Source organism: Plecotus auritus (genome assembly GCF_963455305.1).
Source record: "Plecotus auritus genome assembly, chromosome: 1".
In the NCBI taxonomy this organism is placed as follows: Eukaryota; Metazoa; Chordata; class Mammalia; order Chiroptera; family Vespertilionidae; genus Plecotus; species Plecotus auritus.
The window spans coordinates 245,444,488-245,462,603 of NC_137770.1; the positions used below are offsets into that span (position 1 = coordinate 245,444,488).

At 61.3% G+C, this 18,116-nt stretch overlaps 1 protein-coding gene across 3 annotated transcripts in view; it reads right to left on the reverse strand.

Moving 5' to 3' along the window:
- JAKMIP1 (janus kinase and microtubule interacting protein 1) overlaps positions 1-18,116 on the reverse strand; it is a 76,275-nt gene that overhangs the window by 9,501 nt on the left and 48,658 nt on the right. For all 3 annotated transcript variants that reach the window (XM_080645771.1, XM_080645769.1, XM_080645770.1), the window contains exons 9-17: positions 16,946-17,074; positions 15,840-15,968; positions 14,177-14,260; positions 12,872-12,934; positions 11,319-11,417; positions 8,403-8,504; positions 6,225-6,278; positions 5,349-5,414; positions 691-759 (exon numbers count right to left, since the gene is read on the reverse strand). In XM_080645771.1, the coding sequence (XP_080501897.1) occupies positions 691-759; positions 5,349-5,414; positions 6,225-6,278; positions 8,403-8,504; positions 11,319-11,417; positions 12,872-12,934; positions 14,177-14,260; positions 15,840-15,968; positions 16,946-17,074 (795 nt within the window). The remainder of the gene's footprint in view (positions 1-690; positions 760-5,348; positions 5,415-6,224; positions 6,279-8,402; positions 8,505-11,318; positions 11,418-12,871; positions 12,935-14,176; positions 14,261-15,839; positions 15,969-16,945; positions 17,075-18,116) is intronic.

Genomic DNA, 18,116 nt, shown 5'->3' on the forward strand with positions numbered 1-18,116 from the left:
CTGGGGTTCCAGCCCGGGGGTCTTCCCACACCACACATGACTCCAGGCCTGTGCTTTCTGTCCACGCCTTCCTTGCCTCTCACTGCTGGTCTCAGAAGGCTCAACAATTCTCTCTTCCGACACCCCCGCCTGGCTCCCTCCCGCTGTCCGGCTGCCCACAGGCCCCTGGTGAAAAACCACCAGCAGGTGCCCGCAGGCGCCCGGCGCTGTGCACCAACGGGCTGTGCATCTGGGGTCTCTCGGCTCCACAGCCCCACGAGGTGGAGATGGAAGCCCACTTATTGCTAAGGAAGCTGAGGTCCGGGGTTCCTTCCCAGGCTCTCCGGGCCCGTAAGGAGAGACGCCTCCGAATCCCCAACGTGCCTCCCCTGACTGCATGCCGCACCGTGGCCGTCACCCATGAGCACGCGGCCCCATGGGCTTGGGGGCCGCTCCGGGCAGCAGGCGCCCCGCTTTCGGTACTGAACCTCTGAACCAGGCCCGGACAGCAGAGACGCCCGAAACATATAGTAAGTGAATAGCGAAGTGGATGGATGATCATTCGTTACCAGAGAGGCACCAGGGCAAAAGCAAGAGAAATGAGTGCAAATAAGTGATGAAAACGCACCCCGGGCTTCCTGGGGTGAGGGCCGGGGGCGGGGGGGTTACCTGAGCTCTTCCAGCCGCCTCCTCCCGGCTCCGGACGCTTACCTTTTCCTTCTCCAGGTCCAGCATCTTCTGGGTCAGCGCCGCCTCGGTGCCCTCGATCTGCTTCAGCCACTGGAAGAGAGCAGGACGGAGGAGCGGCATGAGGACCCGCACCGGGGCTTCCGCGAGGCGGGCGTGCGGGGACCTCCTCCCGGTAGGCTCCTGTCCCAGAGGGTGAGGCCCCGCCACGCCCCAGGGGAGTCCTCAGGATGGAATGTCAGTCTCTACAGATGTTCCAGCTGTTTGCTCAGGGATCGGCCGGGTCACGGACACACACGTGTGGGCACGTGCCTGTGGATGGGTGTGGGGGTTACCCAGGCGAGCCCCTGAGTACCGGAGGCAGTCGGCACGCGTGGCGTGGGAGCCTGCGAGTGTGGCATCTGGACTCTGCAGCCGGCCGTGAGCGGCACGGAGGCTACTCTGCCGTGTGCTGGGCGGCTGGCCGCATGCCCGGGACCTCCTCCGGCCCCTCACTGGCGTCCCGGGGAGAAGCCAGCATCACCCCATTTTACGGTGAGGACCTGGGGTTAAGTCCCTTGTCCAAGATCTCAGGGGTGGGGAGCGGGGATTTTGAACCCAGCCCTCAGCGCTGCCCCCTGCAGCCCACCCCCAGGCACGTCTGAGCAGTGAGTGCACCATAGGATGCAGGCAGGAGAGGGGGGTCCAGCCATGCAGGGGTGCAGCCGCGGGGCCTGAGAGTCCCACATGTGCCCAGTACCAGTGCGCGAGGGGCTCAGGGAGGCGGGCACAGCTGCCAAGGGCTGAGGGCAGGGGTCACTGTCTCCCAGGCTGGAGGCATGCGGGCGAGTCCTGTGTGGAGCCCACCTGAGAGACGAGGAAGTCCACAGGACTGGGGCCCTGGCCTGCGGGGGACTGTGGGGTTCGGGCTGGACGACAGGTGGGAATGTGTGCGTCTGACCTCATCGCTAAAGCCAGCAGACCCCCTCCCTGCCTCTGCTGCCCATGGGCCTGACCCTTCCAGATGCCCAGCTGCCAGGTGCTCCCCCTCCTGCTCCCCTCATTCTGTGCCCCCCTCCCCTGCCCGACCCCTGCTCTCTCTGCTGCCTCTGAAGTGTCTCCAGCAGCCCAGGCCCGCCCACCTCACCCCTGTGCACAGCTCCTTCCACGCCTCCCAGGCCCCATCTCACCCGAACCCGGAAGCTGGGAGCACCCTGGCTCCCCGCCTTCCCGTGCTGTTTCTGACCCCCCTCAAACCCTCCCACGTGCTTCCCCCACCTCAATCCCTGTCCCCACCCAGCTCGGCCCCTCAGCTCCAGGTGAGTCTGGACCTCTCCTGCCAGCCCCCCAGCCCGCCCCCCAGCTCCCTCCCGCACCTCAATCACGCCCTCCGACCTCTGGCCCACAGACAAGCCCAGCTGCCCTTGCCCTCGGGGCCTCTGCACCTGCTGGCTCTCTGCCCCGCACCCGCCCCCTCTCCCCACCCCGTCTCAGCCCCAGGCCCACTAGCTGCTGCCTCCCCCAGGAAGCTGGCCCTGCTGCCCGAGTCCCTGGGGCCCGGTGTCCCCACGGACCCCCACGTCCTCTGTGAATGCCTGTCACACACTCACCTGACTGCTGTCTGTTCCCCTCCCGCAGCGGGGACCACATGGGCCAGGTTCTGTTAGACCTCCTGGCCCAGCACAGGCCTGGCGGGCGGGGTGCCCAGCCAGCATTCACTGAGCGAAGGAGGCGGCGAGGGGGTGGGGTCTGGTGGGGCTGTGCGGCCCGACAGGCCTGGGGCTGGAGCAGAAGCAGGCACCCACACCACACCTCGGGGGGCTTTGCTGAGAGGGCGTGTGGTGTCTTGGGAACAGGTCAGCGTGTTTTTGATGGGGAATGATTTCGTTCCTCACATCCTCACGTAAGCAGTCGTGAGATGAATAAACTAAAATGGGGGAGTCGGGTGTCAGTGACCAAGGCCAGCCGCTCTCAGGACAGGCTCTGTAGGACGCGATGTCCGTCTCCCTTCCGGGCAAACAGAAAGCGTGGTGCGTGCTGCGCACACAAAGGAACCGGGACAGGTCCTGGCCCGCGGCAGGAGAGGACGCCAGGACAGAAGTCTGGGCCACGAGCAGCGTGAGCAGGCGAGGTCGCGAACTCCACATCGGAGTCTGCCATGTCCGGGGGCCTCATTCCGGGGGTGGGAGCCCACGGGGCTGGGGCAGGCGACGGCGAGTCTGCCCCCCAGGCCTGGAGGAGTCTGGGAAGCCTGGCAGGTGCTCTCCACCCACAGCTCTCACGGCCCACACATCCCGGGCGGACCCTCTGCCAGGCGTCCTCAAACTACGGCCCGCGGGCCACATGCGGCCCGCCGAGGACATTGATCCGGCCCGCCCGGTGCCGCTGCCTGTCCTGCTTAGCAGCCGACGCGTCCCGGGCCCGCAGTGCGCATAGGAATTTGTTCATAGTTTTTTTTTTTTTAACTATAGTCCGGCCCTCCAACGGTCTGAGGGACAGGGAACTGGCCCCCTGTTTAAAAAGTTTGAGGACCCCTGCGTCTAACCCAGCTCCCCCTTCAGGGACGCCCCAGGCCTGGACTCCGGGCCAGCCATTAGCAAGTCTGACCGTGGGGCACGCCTAAGTCACATTCTCTGAGCCCGCATCACCAGCGGGAACATGGACGTTTCCAAGCTTCCATCTTTCTGATGAGCTTTGAACTTGAGCGAAAGGAGGTGTGACTCACCATCACCTGTGACCCTCCAGGGCCCTGTGTCGGGGCTTCTCGGCGGGGCATGTGCCGCGTGGGTGGAGGGGCAAGATCTGGTCCTGACCTTGGACTCCCCTGACCAGAGGCGGGTCTGGGTCCTGAGCTGGGGCAGGGCTTCCTGGCGGTGAGGGGAGGCGGCCTTTGCGCGAGGTCACCGAGGACACCCTGGACGTCCCTCCCTGGTTTGCCTGGCGCTCCACGCTCGTGCTACGAAGCAGGCCTGTGCCTCTAACCAGAAAACTGCGGACCCGTTTGCTCCGGTACTGGTTTGAGTGACAATCCTGAGCTGGTGTGATTGGTGGAGGGGCTGACGGAGGAGGCGGCAGGGCCTCTGATCCCGCTGAGAACTGCTCTGCAGGGTGACCAGCCCGGCCAGCCGGCCGGCCGGCCGACTGCCCGTGCTGTCTGTCGGGGACCGCCCCTGTGTCAGCTGAGATGCCCACGTCCCTGGAAAACCCTGGGTCCGGAGCAAGCCCCACGGGCGGCCACCCCAGCTGTCCTGTCATTGCTCTCGGCGGGTCCCACTGACCCACTGTTTTAGGGGCTCACTCACAGCACCCACATTCTCTCTAGGGGAGAGAGCCACTCTGGGCATTTCACCTTTGCTCATGGACAGGTGGTAGGATGTGAAAACACCCGTCTCAGTCCAGTCCCCAAAACTGCCCCAACCGGGGAGCTGGACCCCATCCACCTGGCAGAGTTGGGATCCTCAACATGAGCCCCAGAAGCAGCTTCTGCTCGCAGCCACCCACGAGGGATCTGGCAGCCCGAGGGAGGAGCTGGCAGGAAGGGGAGGAGCTGGCGGGGGGAGGAGCTGGCGGGGGGAGGAGCTGGCGGGGGGAGGAGCTGGCGGGGGAGGAGCTGGTGGGGGAGGAGCTGGCAGGAAGGGGAGGAGCTGGTGGGGGAGGAGCTGGTGGGGGGAGGAGCTGGCTGGGGGAGGAGCTGGCGGGGGAGGAGCTGGCGGGGGAGGAGCTGAGGGGGGGGAGGAGCTAAGGGGGGGAGGAGCTGGCGGGGGGAGGAGCTGGCGGGGGGGGGAGCTGGCGGGGGGAGGAGCTGGCGGGGGAGGAGCTGGGGGGGAGGAGCTGGCGGGGGGAGGAGTTGGCGGGGGGAGGAGCTGGCGGGGGAGGAGCTGGCGGGGGAGGAGCTGAGGGGGGGGAGAAGTTGGGGGGGTGGAGCTGACGGGGGGGGGGGGGGGAGGAGCTGGGAGGGGGGAGAGGAGGCTGATGCAGTTCTTTGTGGTCAGGGCACAGCATGGCGCCAGGCTGACCAGCCTGGTGGACTCTGGGGGTCAGGTGCAGATGGGCAGCAGCCGGAAGAGGCTAGAGGAAGTGGGTGGGGATGACAGAAACCAGACAGACTGTAGCCACATGCCAGGCAGGCCCAGTTCCTCAGCTGTGCAAGGGAGAAGCCAGCATCACGCCCCTCGGGCAGGCAGCGCTGCTCGGGAAACCGTGCTGACAAAGCGCTCAGGACCCTCTCTCCGTCACCCAGCCAGTCCACTTCCGGAGCCTCCCGGCCGGAGGGTTAAACGGGAGACAGAAACTTAGGGAAACGCTGCTCACCACCGCGGGGGTCATAGGAAGAAAAGTGGAAATGCCCTCAATGCCTTACCGCGGAGGGGAGACTGAGCGTGGCGTGGCCACCCGGTGGGACAGCGGGGACCACACAGCGAGGGGAGCTGATGGGGAGGATAAGCCCTGGAAGTGTGAGGAGTTCAAGTCCACGTAAACAGGGGCGTGGGCGAGGCCAAAGGAAACACACCCAATGCTGGGACCGGGCCTGACGGGGTTTACTTCCTTCCGTGATCTGCGAGTTTCCCACAGTCGGCGCGAGTGACCCACTATCAGGAAACAGGAGGCATGCACGTGCGCATGCAGCGACTGACAGACAGACTGACAGAGGGGCCTGCGCCCTAAGCGAGACCCCGAGTGCAGGGCGGTGCTGGGGGCTCTACCTTCTCACACAGCGCGAGCACAGTCCCAGCCTGGATGATGGCCACCTGCTCTTCGTTTCTCAGATTCTAAAACACAAAACCGGGCAAGGGTGTCTGGCACGGGATCCCACAGACCTTCAGCGCTAGACAACTGACAGGTCTTCTGAGCACTGTCCTCCACCCTCTCAAGGTCAGCCCCACCCACTCAAGGTCAACCTTCACTCTCTCAAAGTCAACCTTTACCCTTTCAAGGTCAGCCCACACTCTCAAGGTCAACCTTCACTCTCTCTAGGTCAACCTTTACCCTCTCAAAGTCAACCTTTACCCTCTCAAGGTCAGCCCACACTCTCAAGGTCAACCTTCACTCTCTCAAGGTCAACCTTCACCCTCTCAAGTTAGCCCCACCCTCTCAAAGTCAACCTTTACCCTCTCAAGGTCAGCCCACACTCTCAAGGTCAACCTTTACCCTCTCAAAGTCAACCTTTACCCTCTCAAGGTCAGCCCACCCTCTCAAGGTTAGCCCCCACTCTCAAGGTCAGCTTTTAATGGCAGAGGCGTCCTCTCTGAGGTCTGGCCCTCTGCTTGGGAACCTTTTAGGAAAATAAAAATCTCGCTTTGTGATTTCAGAAATCTTGGGGGACTCCACTGTCTCTCCTAGGATTCATTCTTATGCTTTCCCCGCTCATCACTCAAGGGCTCGGAGATGAGCTAACTGGAGAACTCCAATTCTGGCAAGTGCAGGCCCAGCTGCTCCAGGGAACACGGCCATATAAAAGCCTTACATTGTACATATTCCATCTCTTACATTAGGAAGAAATGAAAACAGAACAAAGCCACACAGAATACACCCGAACCACAACGAGAACACGGAACCCAAAGCCAGTCGCTCATAGTTACCCCGTTATCGCCAAGGATATCTAACTTCTTCATAAGGTCAGAAACATCCACGTCCTGGAAGAGATGCCAACGTTCATTTCTGAGTGAGCAACAGAGCGCATCACGCCAGCCTCTCGTGCCACAGTCCTCACTGCTCCCTACAGCCTCCCCTTCCTCCTCTTATAGGGACAACCAGGGCTCCACCCCTTCCTCCTCTTATAGGGACACGCAGGCTCCTCCCCTTCCTCCTCTTACAGGGACACCCAGGGCTCCTCCCCTTCCTCCTCTTACAGGACACCCAGGGCTCCTCCCCTTCCTCCTCTTATAGGGACACCCAGGGCTCCTCCCCTTCCTCCTCTTATAGGGACACGCAGGCTCCTCCCCTTCCTCCTCTTATAGGGACACCCAGGGCTCTTCCCCTTCCTCCTCTTACAGGGACACCCAGGGCTCCTCCCCTTCCTCCTCTTACAGGGACACCCAGGCTCCTCCCCTTCCTCCTCTTATAGGGACATCCAGGCTCCTCCCCTTCCTCCTCTTATAGGGACATCCAGGCTCCTCCCCTTCCTCCTCTTATAGGGACACCCAGGGCTCCTCCCCTTCCTCCTCTTATAGGGACACGCAGGCTCCTCCCCTTCCTCCTTTTATAGGGACACCCAGGGCTCCTCCCCTTCCTCCTCTTACAGGGACACCCAGGCTCCTCCACTTCCTCCTCTTACAGGACACCCAGGGCTCCTCCCCTTCCTCCTCTTACAGGAACACCCAGGCTCCTCCCCTTCCTCCTCTTATAGGGACACCCAGGGCTCCTCCCCTTCCTCCTCTTACAGGGACACCCAGGCTCCTCCTGTTCCTCCTCTTATAGGGACACCCAGGGCTCCTCCCCTTCCTCCTCTTACAGGAACACCCAGGCTCCTCCCCTTCCTCCTCTTATAGGGACATCCAGGCTCCTCCCCTTCCTCCTCTTACAGGAACACCCAGGCTCCTCCCCTTCCTCCTCTTATAGGGACATCCAGGCTCCTCCCCTTCCTCCTCTTACAGGAACATCCAGGGCTCCTCCCCTTCCTCCTCTTACAGGGACACCCAGGGCTCCTCCCCTTCCTCCTCTTATAGGGACATCCAGGCTCCTCCCCTTCCTCCTCTTATAGGGACATCCAGGGCTTCTCCCCTTCCTCCTCTTACAGAGACACCCAGGCTCCTCCCCTTCCTCCTCTTATAGGGACATCCAGGCTCCTCCCCTTCCTCCTCTTATAGGGACATCCAGGGCTTCTCCCCTTCCTCCTCTTACAGAGACACCCAGGCTCCTCCCCTTCCTCCTCTTACAGGAACATCCAGGCTCCTCCCCTTCCTCCTCTTACAGGAACACCCAGGCTCCTCCCCTTCCTCCTCTTACAGGACACCCAGGGCTCCTCCCCTTTCTCCTCTTACAGGAACACCCAGGCTCCTCCCCTTCCTCCTCTTATAGGGACATCCAGGCTCCTCCCCTTCCTCCTCTTACAGGAACACCCAGGCTCCTCCCCTTCCTCCTCTTACAGGGACATCCAGGCTCCTCCCCTTCCTCCTCTTATAGGGACATCCAGGCTCCTCCCCTTCCTCCTCTTATAGGGACACCCAGGGCTCCTCCCCTTCCTCCTCTTATAGGGACACCCAGGCTCCTCCCCTTTCTCCTCTTATAGGGACACCCAGGCTCCTCCCCTTCCTCCTCTTATAGGGACAGGGGGCTGAGTTATCCCAGCAGCCCCTTTGGGTTAGGTCCCTGCTTTCGAGAACGGCCATGGCAGCCTGTGGGCCAGGAGGACCGTCTCTGTGCCCATGGGAGGGTCTCTCCCACCCGCAGGAGCGGGACAAACACTGGGCTGTTAGACAACCACGGCTGCCCTGTCCACGGTGCCCCCTGCCTGACGGGCACCACGCTGAGTGCTCCTCTCGGTTAACGGACCCGCCCGGGTCTCATAGACGAAGAAGAGACGGAAGGTCAGGGAGGTCACGGACCAGGGTGGGGGTCGGCACTCAGGCCACCTCCCACATCTCTGTTCTTTTATCGTGGGGTACAAATAGGATGACCATTGGTGACTCTCTGAAATAATGAACTGTGACTTTCAGGATGTGGGGGGGGGCGGGCAGGGATCTCTTATGAAAACGCATTCTATCCCTGGCACCCCTCCCCTCCCAGCCTGCCCCGTACCCCAGCCCCGGGCATGCTACCTTAACTCCTTCCTGGTGGCAGTACAGCTGGAGGGCGCTGCTGTGGTTCTCGGGGAAGCTGGCGATTTGGAGGTTAAACGCGGGCGACCTCCGCTCTCTCTCCTGGGGAAAAGATTTGGTTGAAACACAGGACTTTATTGAATTAGGTACCACTTGCCACTTCCCCCACGTCACTTGGCAAACACTAACGAATTCCAGTGGGCAAAGGTGCCCCTAAAAAGCGCCCATTCAGACCACGGCCTCCTGGTCCGTGGAACAGCGCGACCTCCCGCGGACACCTGTTCACCTCTGACCGAGTGGCTGGGAAGAAACGGTTAACCGAGGGCCCCGGGAGATGGGAGCAGGAAGGCACACACACCAGCCAGCTCCCGTACTGGTGCCGGGCGCCCGAGGCCCCCACGCGTGTGCGGTGCCGCGCCCTGAGCCCGTTACCTCGTGTGACCCTCACCCAGCCCCACGAGGCAGGCGTAGCGCTTTCCTCCTGTGGACAAGGAGCCGGAGCGGGCGGCAGGGCTGGGACCCCGGCTCCACACACTTTGATCTAATCTGCTGACTTCGTTCGCGTGTCTTTTGAACCCACGCGCACACCCGTGGCCATCCCGTTCCGCCTTGGAGGGAGTCCCATCTCAGCGGCCACGGAAGGAAGAGCAAGCGTGCTCCCAGAAGAGGCTCTTACTCCTCGCCGCGAGGGGGCGCGTTTTTAGAAAGGACAGGAGCAGCCGGCACGCGCAGGAGGAGAGCCGGGCAGCCAACTGTCCCGGGACGAAGGCATCCTTCCTGGCGCTGCCCTGACTCCAGGAGCCACGGACAGGCCGGCGGCAGGGACCTGCGCCCATGGTCCCTTGACCTCACACCGCCCCTCCCTCAGGGCTACAGGGAGGCAACAGGCGGGCTTGAGCTTCAGGCCACGCCCCAGGGCCTCCTGGAGTCATGGCTCCTTCACCACTGAGGAGGGAAGCGTTGCCAATGGGCCTCGTTTAGGGGAAAGGTCTCCAGCCGTGGGCAAACTACGGCCCGCGGGCCGGATCCAGCCCGTTCGGCTGTTCTATCCGGCCCGCGGAGCCGAAAGAGCGGAGGGTTCTCTTGCTCTCCCCTCCGCTCCTTTACTTTGAATTTATATTCGTTCACACAAACACTCCATCCATGCTTTTGTTCCGGCCCTCCGGTCCAGTTTAAGAACCCATGGTGGCCCTCGAGTCAAAACGTTTGCCCACCCCTGGCTAAGTAGATAAAGGGGAGAGGAAGTCATTCATTCATTCAATCAGCTTCCTTCTCACCTGGGCTTCACACAGTTTAGAAAAACCTTACTCGCCTTCTGAGCCAAGAAATAGAACTTGCCATTGCTCCATCCAGCGGACGCCTTTCTGCCCACTGAAATGGCATCTCCGTAGAAAAGGCCGTAAGAGAAAGCTCCTATCTCGTGTGAATGGAAGTTAGGAAATTACTTTCGAATGGCTCTGAAGGACAGCGGAGACGCCTACAGACAATTCCAGTAAACTGAGCAATGCTGGTAGAATGCTCACGAGGAAGATGAATCACTAAGACCCCTAAGAGGCTTTCTAACAGGGCGGGCGCATTCCTAACGCCCTCAACCTCACGTAACTTCCGATTTCTGCTGCACCCATGAAACACCCGCTCTCACGGGCGAGAGCCACGGGCAGTCACACTGGCTCCAGAGACCCCGCCGCGGTGCAGGCCAGCGACCAACGACCAGACGCCAGGTCCCAGCGCAAACAGAAGTGTAACGCAGCCGGGAGGAGAAAGCAACGTCAGAAACGTGGCCCCGAGGGTCCCGCACACGCAGAGGGCCACGGAGCCCGTCCTGCCGGGACCGTCACAAATGCAGGTGATGTCCAGGATGCCGGCGCGTATTCAGCAAAAACAAACACACGGGAAGGAGTAGGAAGTGACGTGGCAGCGAGGCGCCAGTGACAGGAAGGTTTCCACGGCCATGAAACCATCGGCATTGCCGCACGAGGCCCGCCTGTGCAGTGGGGAGCAACTGAAGGTTTAACACGATGTCTAGGGGCTCAGGGGTGAGCATCGACCTGTGAACCAGGAGGTCACGGTGCGATTCCCAGTCAGAGCACAGGCCCAGGTTGTGGGCTCGATCCCCAGGGTGGGGCGTGCAGGAGGCAGCCGATCCATGGTTCTCTCTCATCGTTGATCCTTCTCTCTCTCTCTCTCCCTCTCCCTTCCTCTCTGAAATCAATAAAAATGTATTTTAAAAGCAAACAAACAAACAAACAACCCCGCGATGTCCACCGTGTGCAATGTTCAGTCACAGCTGAGTTACCGGAAGGAACTTGTCAGCCCCGCGCTGCGATGCCCAGGTCTGCACGCGCTGGAGGAGAGCGCGGAAGCGACGTGGCGCGCTTCCTGAGCTGAGTTCCCCCTTGTCCCCGGTTCACTTACCTTTTCCTCGGCCAACAGAAACGACACAGGCCGCCGGGAACAGCGCGGACCCTGCCGTTCCGGAAGGCGCCACGCACAGCACGCGGGGCCGCGTTAAGTGTCACTACCTGCGGCAGGGCTTTGGCCCGGCTCGCGGGGTGCGCACCGGGCGACTGGCATGCAGGCAAGAAGTCGTTACGGAAATGAAACACAAATAAAAAAGGCAAAATATTGCAAAAACAAATTATTTTATTAAGTGCAAAACAAGCCGTAGGCAATAAATAGATGAGCTCTGGTACAGGTCCAAGGACTGCGGCGAGCATCCCCCCCCCCAGAACATTAAGGCAGTGAAATCATTCTGAACATACAGGTTTCGAAAAGGGAAAGGAAAAGAAAGGAACCCCTAGGTCGCGTCCCCCTTCCACATGCTCGGGGCGTCCGGGAGCGTTACAGGAATTTCAGTTTGGGCTCAAAGAGAATGTCTGCGCCGTTTGAGAGCTTACAACAGAGAGAGTCCCTTACTTCGAGCTCTAGCACCCTGAACTCGAGCAGCTCGTTCTGGTCCCGCGCGTCCTGCATGTCGCTCTTCAGCTGGCGCTCTTCCATCTCCAGCCGGTAAACCTAGAGCGGAAACAGCGGCGGCTCAGTGGGCGGCACCTCCATCCTCATGGGGCCACGGGAGGCGTGTCCCCACACCAGGAGGGCGGGGCAGGAAGGGGCCGCAGCAAGGAGCTGGGCTGGTGCAGCACCGGGGTCGGCCCCGCAGCCCCATATATTTGCTGAATAAATGGGTGATGGGGAAACTGAGGCCCAGAGATTGAAGTCCCTTCCCTGAGGTCGATGATGGGGAAGGAAGAGTGACCCTGTCCATGTCCTTCTAATCCGGACGAGTCCAGCAGCCACAGAGGAAGCATAGGGAGGCCCAGGGCTGGAGAAGGTCATGCTGTCTGCCCTCCAGCTCCATTCCCCGCCCCCCCCCTCCCCACTCCGCCCCGGGAGCCCCTGGCCGAGCTACTAACTGCCCTGCACCTCAGTGGCTTCCAAGGAAAACAGCCGTCCCAGTTCCCTGGCTGCAAGACTGAGAAAGTCATGGAGCCGAGGACCTTGTAAGTCACGGTCACTCTGACCTCACGCCAGGAGGACTGGAGAGGGGGGCCAGCCCCCGCGGGCATGTGGACACAGTACAAGAGCTTTCTGTGGCTCCCGGAATTGAGCGAGCCGGTCAGAACAGCTCTCCCAATGCACAGGACCGCCTCACAGGACGGTGGCCCAAATGTGCGAAGTGACACAGGGCAGCGAACGGCCACAGGGGTCAGTGCCGAGCTGGCGCTGCTCGGAGGCCCTGCCCGCGCCGGGGCCAGGCCAGGCCCATCCAGCCCTGGCATCCAGGGCACCTAGAGCCAGACCTACCCAGGCCTGGTACCTGCAGCGTGGAAGGTGCAGCAAGGCAGGTCTGGGGGGACAGAAAGCCCATGGTGGCTTGCCAGGGCCTGGGGGTGGGGCGGGGAGTGACTGCAGGTGGGTATGAGGGACCTTTATGGGGGAGGGCGGGAAATTCCTGACACTGCACTGTGGCGATGGCTGCACGACTCACTAAATTGTAGACAGGTAAGCAAAAATTAAGCTAAGGTCTGTCCCAAAGCATGAGAACTATTTCCCCAAGCCAACTCCTGGAGAGAGTTCCGGAAAGTTCCATGACCAGAGAGGGAGGGCAGGCTCAGCCCTGCCAGCACCATGGCCTCCAGTCCATAAACTGGACCAGGACAGCCAGTCGATCAGTGTCCTAGGCCCGTCCCCTGGGGGGGTGGGGGGGCCTCTGGAAGCCCCATCAGGACAGACACATGACCTTGTCTGCAGGTGCCCTGGGGAAGGTCCAGGTCAGCCCTTCTGCCTCTCCCCAGGACAGAGCCAGGACCAGGGGCCGGGAGCCCCCAGGAACCGGGCTCTGATGATCATAAGGAAGGGGTCTCCCCTCAGAGCCGGCCCTGGGGTGCTGCCAGGAGAGGCTGGGAGACTCCAGGGTCACAGTGGTCTCCGAGGCCCGGCTGGCGCGGGGGAGGCGCTGGGGCACGTACCTTCTCCTGCAGCTCCTGGTTGGTTCTCATGAGCAGCTGCTTATCCTCCACCCACTTGGAACCCTAAGGAAAAGCACTGGGCATGTTCACACTCGCTGAAGCAGCGCACGGCTAAGCCACGGTGGCCACGACAGAGCCACTGGGGGAGGGGCTTCCAGAGGAGGACAGTAGCTAGAATGACCTCGCCGGCCCCCAACCTTGAACCCCAGAAGAGAGAAACGGCTGGTTTGTGGAATAACCCTGCTCCCCGGCTCATGTCCCTAAAAGCGCAGGGCCTGGGGTCTGTATCAGCGACAGAGAAACAGGCGCACTGTGACGGGACCAGGTCGGCCCGCAGACCCCTCTCCTGCCGGAAACCAATTATTGTCTCACTAATAGAAAGAGGCTGGTCAACCTTGAAGCTCTGAGAGGTCAGGGCCAACCACTCCCTATCTAATGGAGACAATGGTAACTGAGGCAACTTCCCCATCTTGTAATCATGTAAATCCTTACTGATAGGATAATCCGCTTATTACCTGCTTAAGGGCTATGGGTGTTTCCCAAAGCTGCTTAAGGGTGATGGGTGTATCCCATAGCCTCAATAAAAGGGATAGCAAGGCCAGAGCCTAGTGGTAGTCCTCCCACTAGAGGTTGGCTCCCTCCTGGCCTTCCATCTTCCCAAATTAACTCTTTTCTAGTCTCTCTCTTCATTTTAGTGTGCGGCCTCCTCCAGAAACCGGACCCTGAGTGGGCCCTGAACCACGCGGGTCGTGTTAAGGGATCCCACATCGTGTGCCCTCAGAGGCTCCCACCCCAGGGGCGGGCCTGGCTTTGCCTCTCCCCCGTGTCCTGCTGTCACCAGGCCTGACCAAACGCAGGGGACGCATACACGGGGGTGGCGCTAATCTGAGAAGCACAGGGCCCAGATTTTATGAGACGGTCACAGCGTGGAGACCTGGGGCGGGGCCTCTGCCGAGACTGACAGCTGGTGGCAGGCCCAGCTCATTGACACAATTAAATCTCCGGCGTCAGTGACAGCTCTTCCTCAGATGCAAGTCAGAAAAGATTTTGGTCACCACTTTGCTTTTGGCATTGTGTCCTATCTTTGTGCAAACAAACAAAAAGTGAGCCAGTTAGAGTTCCGGAACTTGTGGGTTTTAAAGGCCCACACGCAGGCCGCTTCGCAGGGGTGGGGCGGGGGGGGGGGGTGTTCTTGCCTGGCTTCCGGTGGTGCTTTCCCCGCTAATGTCTCGGGAGCGAACGGCAGGTCGGCAGAGCCCCCCTCGACCCCAGGCCCCAGGGACATCACACGCCCGCTGTGCTCACCTGACCCTTCTCGGCCAGCAGCTTCTCCAGGTCCTCGATTTTGGCCTGACACCTCAGCAGATCGGCTTGCAGCTGCTCCCGGGTCTGGAACGAAAAGGCCAGAAGGTGAGCGGGTCACCTCGACGGCGGCCGTCGCGGGAAGGGCCACGCTGGCCTTAGAAACAGGCCCGTGTTCGGAGCACGCGTTCCGACGCGGCCCACCTGGGGGCTGCAGGCTCCCCCCTCAGAGGTAAACATCGGAAGAACAAAAGGCCTGCGAGTTGTCAGGTCTGACCCTGCGTCATAGACAAGGGCACGGGGGCCTGGAGGAGGGGCAGTGCCTCCAGGGGGCTGAGGGAGCCCGAAGCCAGACACGGCAGGCTCTCACCAGCTCTCGGCCACGTTCAGCACTGCTCGTGCGCAATCACCAGCACTACTGAGCACTTGCATACCTGCCTGGCGCATCTCAGGGGCCCTTTATCGCCCAGGGCCGTGGTCAGCAAACTGCGGCTCTTTGGCCCCTTGAGTGTGGCTCTTCCACAAAATACCAGGGCCTGGGCGAGTCTATTGTGAAGAAGTGGCGTTAGAAGAAGTTTAAGTTTAAAAAATTTGGCTCTCCAAAGAAATTTCAATCGTTGTACTGTTGATATTTGGCTCTGTTGACTAATGAGTTTGCCGACCACTGGCCCAGGGCAAGGGCTGAGAACTGAGTGTGGCGAACAGGGAGTGGAGGGGACTGGGGCACACTGGACGCACACGGTCCATCTCAGGGAAAATGGCCACTCAGCTGAAGCCACATGCTACCCGTAGAGCTGGAAGCCTGCAGCTGCAGAAGTTCTGACTCCCCGAGAGAAGCGGGCACCTGGCGGTCTATGTGAACTCTCCTGACTTTTCAATGTTGGCAACCAGATAAAATTTCTAATACAACCCACATGGCCCTGGCCAGTGTGGCTCAGTGGATAGAGCGTCAGCCTGTGGACTGAAGGGTCCCGGGTTCCATTCTGGCCAAGGGCACATGCCTGGGTTGCGGGCATGATCCCCAGTGGGGGGCATGCAGGAGGCAGCCGATCCATAATTCTCTCTCATCATGGATGTCTCTCTCTCCCTCTCCCTTCCTCTCTGAAATCAATAAAACATATTTTTTTAAAAAAACACCTGGCTCAGCTCAAACCACGCCCAGCCATTTGTCGCGTCGGACTTACACGTTATGGGCCGGAGTCTATCGTGGCTCAGGAGCGCCCTCGACACAGCCTCCCTCGCCACCCCTGCCTTGCGGGATGAACGGGGACACCCCGGGTGTGCAATGGCCCGGGGTGTGCTCTCCACAGTCCCCTCGCTCTCAGAAGGAAGGGCAAGCAGCCCCTGATGTGTGTGACCCCTGAAGGCGGGTGAGGACCAGCAGGTGGACGTTATAGGAAGACAGAGCTCAGCCCAGCACGAGGGCAGGCATGGCCCGGACCCTGTGGCCGGCAGGGACTGAGGGAGCCCTGACAGGCCCTCGGGTTTCTGCGGGGTTTGACAAAGGCTGGGACACTGCTGCCGCGAGAGTTGGCGATGTGTCCCCCACCCCGTCACCTCCCAGAATCCCCTCCAAGCCGCCCCCCAGGGCGACGGGACAGAACCACAGCGCGAGGAAGGGCACGGCCGGCCCCTGCCCAGCCCTCCCGGCCTGGCGCGCACTCACCCGGGCCTCCCGCTCGGCGTCCAGCGTGCCCCCCACCTGCTCCTGCAGGAGGGCGTAGGCCCGCTGCAGGGCCTGGTACTCCCTGGTCAGCTGGCAGAACCGCAGGTCGGCCTCCTCCCTGGTGGTCGTCTGGAGGTCGAGGAGAGAAGCAATGACAAGCATGACTGGGTGTGGTCCCGGGGCAGGGCCCACCCCCCGCTGCTGCCCACGATGACCTGGGGAACCGCCCGGCCAGGAGTGGACGGCGCTGAGCGACACCGTGGCCGACCCCGGAACCGCGAGTCATGTGACCGGGAGCGAGCTCCGACGCGTGGGGGCCTGTGTGCCTGAGCCCCCCACAGCGCTTCTCACACGGGGCCCTCCGCTGCGGAGGGGACACCGAGTGTGCGGAAACGCGCCTGCAGGGGGCGTCAGTCGGCGTGTTGTCTGCACACGCCCGTCACGAGGGCCGTCAAGTTAAATGCTCCACGTGCCCCCACGCGACACAGTCCCGCGTGCTCGCCAGAGGACGGTGTGGAGCAGGGTTTCGGTGCCGAGAGACGCCTGTGACTGTCGCTGAGAAAAGAAATCCAAAGCCCGAGTCTGGCCTGGTTGCATTTCACTCCGTTTTCCTAAGGAAACCGGGCTGGGGGTGGGGGCGGGGGGAGGACGCCCCTGTTCACACCTGGTGAGCCAGGTCGCCAGGAAACGGGGAGGGGACCTGGGCTGGCAGGCTCCCAGCGGCTTACACCTGCCTCCCCTCAGTGCTTGCAACCTCTCCTACATGCGTCTGTCATGCACACCTGTGTGTGCATGTATGTGCATCTGTGTGTGTGTGTGTGTGTGTGTGTGTGTAGCAGAATGCGGGACAGGCCACCACACACCAATTTCAATCACAAAGGGTAAGTCCCCACCAGGCACCCTCAGGCCTCTGTGAAATCGGTGCTGGGGGAGGGAAAGGGACCCCACGCCTGCCGGTGCCGCCCGGCCGTCCAGAGCCCGTGAAGGGGACCACCTCCCCTGACACGACAGCTGTGCCGCCCCAGGTCCCCTGGGGTTAGAGCTCTAAGTGGGGGAGCAGGGGCCGGAAGTGCCACGACCGCATGTCTGGCCCCAGGTTCGCTCACGTCATCCAGGTCCTCGTCGGGCGTGGCCGGGGCCCTGTCCGTCCGGTCTGTGTTGCAGGACGTCTCCGACAAGGTTTCCGAGTCCACAGACTCCTCATCAAATCCAAAAAACGTCTCCACAACATGCTTCTGCGAAGGCAACGTGGACATGTGAGGAACAGACTCAGAGCCGCCAGGTCCCCAGCTAGGGCACCCTCCGGGGTGGGGGGGCTCACAATGGGCTGGTGGGAAAGGAGGTAGGACAGTGTGGGGGGCTGCAGCAGGCCGGAACCTGGCTCCGGGCAGGACTATTGGCCTTATGGCCCTCAAAGGGACCTGGAACCCTGCCCTCATCTGTGAGCACAAAGCGAGGTCACACGTGGCTGTGCCCACGTGCGGACACTCCATGAGCAGCACGCATGTCCTAAGGAGCGGAGCGGGCCAGGGGAGAGGCCTAGTTTTAGACACCACACACAGGGAAAAGCTGAAGGGGCGCAGGCGGGGCCCTGAGCACCTGGGTGAGCATGTGGCCCAGGTCCTCGCCACACCTGTGCTAAGAGGCAATGTTTCTTTAACTTTTTATTATGGTAAACTTAGAGCATTTATAAAATTAGAAGGAACAGCGAGCGGACCCTCGTGCACCCATCACTCAGAGTCAGAGGCGATTTTAACGCCTCCCGGTTACCCTGCCCAGCACTTCTCCCACCCCATTCATTCATTCACATTTGCACTCACTCATTCATTCATTCACACACACATTCATTCACCCACTCACTCATTCACGCATTCCTTCAGCACGCACCTGACGGAGCACCTTCTGTGGGTCACACACGGGGTGGGTGGGGCCTGGGGACTGCAGGCATCAGACACAGTCTCCAAATCACCTTGTTTTAGGGACATGGGCTTTACCCCCAAACAATGCCTGGGAAGGACTTTTATTTAATTTCATAATCAACTAGAGGCCCTAACCACTCTGCCTGCCTGCCTGATCACCCCTAACCACTCTGCCTGCCTGCCTGATCGCCCCTAACCCCTCTGCCTTCCTGCCTGATTGCCCCTAACCCCTCTGCCTTCCTGCCTGATCACACCTAACCACTCTGCCTGCCTGATCGCCCCTAACCACTCTGCCTGCCTGATCGCCCCTAACCACTCTGCCTGCCTGATCGCTCCTAACCCCTCTGCCTGCTTGCCT